At 32.3% G+C, this 6,100-nt stretch overlaps 1 protein-coding gene across 1 annotated transcript; it reads left to right on the forward strand.

The window, feature by feature from the left end:
• Window positions 1-3,991: 3,991 nt before the first annotated feature.
• Window positions 3,992-5,741, forward strand: LOC107796076 (1-aminocyclopropane-1-carboxylate oxidase). The gene is made up of 4 exons (XM_016618795.2): window positions 3,992-4,186; window positions 4,291-4,517; window positions 4,789-5,122; window positions 5,203-5,741. Exons 1-4 carry the CDS (start codon window positions 4,079-4,081, stop codon window positions 5,494-5,496), a joined length of 963 nt encoding a protein of 320 aa, XP_016474281.1. The 5' UTR covers window positions 3,992-4,078; the 3' UTR covers window positions 5,497-5,741.
• The last annotated feature ends 359 nt before the right edge of the window (window positions 5,742-6,100 follow it).

A 6,100-nucleotide genomic window follows, 5' to 3' on the forward strand; every position in this document is an offset into this window, starting at 1 on the left:
TTGTAAAGAGCATGTGAAAGAAATTGTGATCTTTGAACTTCGAAGAGCATTGGCTCGAGTGGTAATACGAATTGTGAAAGTATATGAGATAATTGAACCCTTTGGAGCATTGGCTTAAGTGGTTAAGTGAGTTATAAAGTAAGAAGTGAAAGAAAGAGAAAGAGTTATTGAATTGTTCCCTTGCTGGGATGCTTGTTGCTTTGTTGATTATCTCCCTTGCCGGGATGTTGAGATTTATTGATATTGTTCCATTGCCGGGATTTAGCTGTTTAATTGTATTCCTTTTTCGGAATTTCTATTATTATTACTTGTTTATCCATTGCCCCTTGTTTGTGATTGTTGTTTGGGTGAGGAAAAGCGATAAAGCACGAAGGGTGATGCCGTGTATTATTTACTATTGTGAGGAAATAGTGTAAAGCACGAAGGGTGATGCTGTGCCGTACGATGTACCATTCCGTACCGATATTCATTGACTATATTGTGAGTAAAGAGAGTAAAAGTATGAAGGGTGATGCCGTGCACATTATTATGATACAATTGATTTGGTGAGGACGAGAGTAAAAGCACGAAGGGTGATGTCGTGCATTTGTTGATTTCTGATTCTGTTGTTGATATCCGAGTTATGTTATTTCTTTTACTACTTGTTGTTATTTGATTTACTTCGAGATTTTAGATTCCCTTACCCTATTTGCCTTGTGATTGTTATTTGGGTGAGGATGAGCGTAAAGCACGAAGGGTGATGTCGTGTATTGCTTTGGTGAGAACGAGAGTAAAAGCACGAAGGGTGATGCCATGCAAATTGTTGATTTCTGCTTCCTTGTTGACATTCTAGTTGTGTTGATTCTTTCATTACTTGATGCCTTTCTATTCGGAATTATTATCTCCCCCACAACATGTTTTCCCCTTCCACATTGACTGGTAATTTCTGTATCTCTTTTCCGCTGTATATATATATAGACTGCATAGAGGGTTATTTGGAGTCAGGTCCTAGCCTCGTCACTACTTCGCCGAGGTTAGGCTGGACACTTACCAGCACATGGGGTCGGTTGTGCCGATACTATATTCTGTGCTCTTTTGCACAGATCTAGTACTTGGACAGCAGCAGTAGCGCGGGAGCCAGCCTTCAGTCCAGTGAGACACCGAGGTAGCCTTGCAGGCGTCCGAAGGCCCGGCGTCTTCTCTATCTTTTATTTTCGTCTGTTATCTCACATTTCCGAGACAAACGGCTTATATTTTTCTTTCAAACGATTGTATTCAGTACTCTTAGAAGTTCGTGAGTAATGTGACACCAGTTCTTGGGTAGAGGCACATGTTGATTTCCGCGTTATTGTTCAGTTTCTTTAATTTAAGTCTTCCGCACATTTAATTAATTCCGTTGTCTTCATGATATTACTGCTAGTTGGTAAAAGAAGTAATTTGTTAATGAAGTAAATAGTTAAGGATTGACTTGCCTAGCTCACATTAGTAGGCACCATCACGACTCCCGAGGGTGAAAAATTCGGGTCGTGACAGTCTTTGGTTGAAATTATTTCATATTTTTCTTTTGGCTTTATCTAATCAGCCTAAATAGGTGCTCACCCAACCACTTAAATTAAATAATTGAATGATGTGTAATTCATATATAATATGTGTATATTCGTGTGTTGTCGGTATATCATCTATTTATATTAGCTATAAAAAGTAAAAAATAAATATGGCTGGATATTATGTAAATATTCCATAAGATTTTGATTTTTGAGTTTATCCATGATATAACTTCTATTATAATAATTTTAAAACTCTCTACTAATGTTCAAAAATATCTTATCTTTTTATTATCTTTGAATTAAAAAAAGTAAAGAGTTTTTTCGAATTAATTTGTTTACATTTAAAAAAAAATATTTCACATCATACCAATTTTTTCTTTATATATACTCTTTGTTACACTTAAAAGTCGCTATAGAAACTATCAATTAGAAACCAATTTATCTCTTGTTGAGTTTGAAAAAACAAATCTTTCATATAATCTAATGATTCAAAACTAATATTCTTTCAACGAAAAAAATATTATACCCTTGCAATATTGGATTGACTACATCTAAATGAAGGGGTTTCAGCTTATACCCTTCTATTTCTTGAATGTGCTAAATTGAAATTAATGATAGCAATTGTATAGCCAAAGTTTTGCTATTTGTTTGATGTCCATTTATGCAAATTGACTCTTCAAACAAATATTCTTCAAGAAGAAAAAAGAAATAACTTTTTTTTAATGTTGACTGATTTTGTAATGTTTCTTTCTCTAGCATGTATGTTTACTTTATTATATATATAAGTAAACTTTTATTTGGTTTTGTAAATTTTTTTTTTGTTATTTAGATAAACATAGACGTGTACCCTATATATTACATTTATTTTAAAAGAATTTCATTTTAATTCAAATATAGCTACAGTATTTCAAAGAACTATACTTATAGGATTTTAAATGTGAAAGAGTTTTATAGTTATTTGGAGTACTTTTTTTTTTGCTAGAGGCGAAGTAGTATTTAAATAATTATAAAAATAACAAAAGTTCCTAACATGATTGCATATGATCATTAACCGAATTAAGTACGATAACATGATAAAAAAAGATAAATTTTATTTTTAATTTAAATTCGAATTTTAGAACGTTATCTATAAATTCAAAATTATCTTTTAATTCAAATATTACTCTCTCTACCATATACTATATATATGCATATATATTATATTATATTATATTATATTATATTATATTATATTATATTATATTATATTATATTATATTATATTATATTTAACTAAAATAGTCAAATATAGAATAAAGTTACCATATACTATTGACATTTATTAGCTTGTCACTCGGCTTAACTATAATGTCAATTATATATGGTAACTTTCTTGCTTTAATATATATATAGATAGATAGATCCTAGAAAGAGTCTCGCACATTTATTTTGGTTGGTATCTGATCTGTTTCCATATTATTTTGCTGCTATATTTGTTAATCAATTAATACTAATAAGATATTGTAATTATTCACTATCTACGTTGCTAGTTATGAAACTTTTCTTTTTTCAATCGACCTATTTTTATCCGTCTGAATGTAACCTAATTTTGATGCACCTTAACACAATAACGAATAAAGAGTGTTTTTTCAGGTAGAAAGGAATGATTTCATATACTTGCCACGTAAAATAAAGTTATACAATATCTAAAAAAACTTTTAACTATAGCAAGCGATCGAATGGCGTGCATGGAAAAAAGTAACAGCAAAGAAAAGCAAAGAGAAAGAAACACTATGGACCCGTTTGTCTATAAATATTTTTTTTTTTTCAAAAATGTGTTTGTCCGTAAAAATTTATATGTTTTTCATAATGTTTTGAACAAATTTTTCAGAAACATCCCCCGCCCCCGCAAAACTGTATTTTTTCAAGTGAAATACATATTTAAATATAATTTCAAATTACAAATATCATTTTTCAACTTAACTCCAACTACTACTTTTTTTCAAAAATTACAATTCTATGTCCAAACGCCAACTTATTAGGTGCAAACCCACCAAAAGAGAGAGACAGATGAAGCCATAATAAGTAGGAATTGCCCATTGCCAATTGGCCATAGCTAAACATTCTTTCCAAACTTGGTAGGGGTGGACATCTGGATGTACACACATACATCATCCACGAGTCCTGTTCCCACTTTATATTTAATTGTTTATTACATGTAAAATATTTAATGAATTTAATTTTTATATACGGATAGAGTGATTGAGCGAAAAAAAATTACATGCTTAAAAGATAGTTACAAGTAACTCTGTTCATAATGGGTGGAAATAGTAACCCAAGAAAATATGGTAGGTTTTACAACATAATAAAAGTACAGTTATTATAGAAAAATTATCTGTACCGTAAATGTATATACGTTAGCAAATCTTTTTAATTAAATTCGTCAGATCCTTTATCATTTCATTCTGTTTTCCTACCCCTCAAAGGCCTATAAATACCCCTCTCTGGTACACTTCTTTTCCACTCACAACAGAAATAGCTACTAAACAAACAGCAAAAGATAACCTGAAAAGATGGCGACTACTTTCCCAGTTGTGGATTTGGGGTTGCTTCAAACTGAGAAAAGGGCTGAAACATTGGATAAAATCAAAGATGCATGTGAAAACTGGGGTTTCTTTGAGGTAACATTATATTAGTCTACAATCTTACACTTTTTTTTAATTTTTTTTTATAAATTGTCTTGTTTTCTAATAACTTATATTTTTATCTGTTGTAATATATGAAGCTTGTGAATCATGGGATTTCCCATGAAGTGCTGGACACAGTTGAGAAGCTTACTAAGGAGCATTACAAGAAATGCATGGAGCAAAGATTCAAGGAAATGGTGGCAAGTAAAGGTCTTGAGGCTGTCCAAACTGAGATTGATGATCTTGATTGGGAAAGCACTTTTTACTTGAAACACCTCCCTGTTTCCACTGTGTATGAAGTTCCAGACTTGGAGGATAAATACAGGTTCAAAAAATTCAATTTTTGTCCTTTTATTAACATCCCTTTTCACTATTTTTTTTATATTTTTGACATGAAGAGAAACTATGCTAGATAGCTCCACTTTTCTGGAATTTGTATCACTTCAACCTGACGTAGGACCACTACTAAAATGACAGTGCTTAATTACTGTTCCAAATTTCCAACTCAAAGAATTTAGCCTATCCTTAGCCTAAAGTATCAATTTTTTTTGTATGGCTCTGCTTAATTTTACTAACTTTACATTACCGCATAACAGAAATGTTATGAAAGACTTCGCGTTGAGGCTAGAGAAACTAGCGGAAGATCTTCTTGATTTGCTGTGTGAGAACCTCGGGCTCGAGCAAGGTTATTTGAAGAAAGCCTTTTATGGTTCAAAGGGTCCAACTTTTGGTACCAAAGTTAGCAACTATCCTCCTTGCCCCAAGCCAGAACTGATCAAAGGCCTACGCGCTCACACTGATGCTGGTGGCCTAATCCTGCTGTTCCAAGATGACAAAGTTAGTGGTCTTCAGTTACTGAAAGATGGCAATTGGATTGATGTCCCACCTATGAAACACTCAATTGTCATCAACCTTGGCGACCAACTGGAGGTCTGTATTTTAACATGTTGTAGCTGGTAATCTGGAAAACTTTTGAAGTTACTAATCCTAGTTCTTTTCATTGGTTGAAGGTCATAACGAATGGAAAGTACAAGAGTATTGAGCACAGAGTTATTGTTCAACAAGATGGTACTAGAATGTCAATTGCTTCGTTTTATAATCCAGGAAGTGATGCTGTGATATTTCCAGCACCAGAGTTGGTTGAAAAGGCAGAAGAAGAGAACAAGTTGAAGTATCCCAAATTTGTGTTTGAAGATTACATGAAGCTGTATGCAGGTCTCAAATTCCAGGCTAAGGAGCCTAGGTTTGAGGCTATGAAAGCTGTGGAGACTACTGTCAACATAAGTCCAATTGAAACTGTTTGATAGTGTTTCAGTTAATCTGAAGGGATTTTATTTATGCATTAATAAGAAATTAATTAAGAGGGTTAAAGAGGTTAAGGTTTCTAATGGTTTGGAGTTCGTGTTGTCCTTAATTATGAAAGAAGTATATTAGTTACTTGATCTGTCGTTGTCTCATGTCTGGTAGTGAGCTGTCCTGAGGTTGTTTTCTAAGGGGTATATTGTAAAGTTTCCTTTTTTACTTTAATAAAATCTATGCTAGCCATAAACCTCTTTGCATCATCACTTATTATTTGAGAGTTTGATAGGATGAAGAAATTTTATATTATAGTCAGTTAAAAGATAATTACAAATATTTTTTTTTAATACGGACATGGGTAAAACATGCTAACTATACTAAATGACTTACTACACCACATAAAACTATACTGACTGTACTCTATAACAGTATCCCTATATAACAACACTTCACTATAAAAATCAAAATTTTTTCGGAACCAATTTTCATGTTATGTTATAATATGTGTTCTCTATAATAGCACTTTTCTATAACATCCAAAAATATTCGGAATAAACGAGGCTGTTTTAGAGAGGTTTGACTGTATTAAAATATTTTATAACGTCGTTG

This window comes from Nicotiana tabacum, chromosome 3 (genome assembly GCF_000715075.1).
Source record: "Nicotiana tabacum cultivar K326 chromosome 3, ASM71507v2, whole genome shotgun sequence".
Lineage (NCBI taxonomy): Eukaryota > Viridiplantae > Streptophyta > Magnoliopsida > Solanales > Solanaceae > Nicotiana > Nicotiana tabacum.

Excerpts from the sequence above, each read along its gene's own strand:
- LOC107796076 (XM_016618795.2), top strand. The coding sequence starts at position 4,079 with ATGGCGACTACTTTCCCAGTTGTGGATTTGGGGTTGCTTCAAACTGAG. Across the intron at positions 4,187-4,290 it reads AAAACTGGGGTTTCTTTGAG|CTTGTGAATCATGGGATTTC; the intron begins GTAACATTATAT and ends TAATATATGAAG. Across the intron at positions 5,123-5,202 it reads ACCTTGGCGACCAACTGGAG|GTCATAACGAATGGAAAGTA; the intron begins GTCTGTATTTTA and ends CATTGGTTGAAG.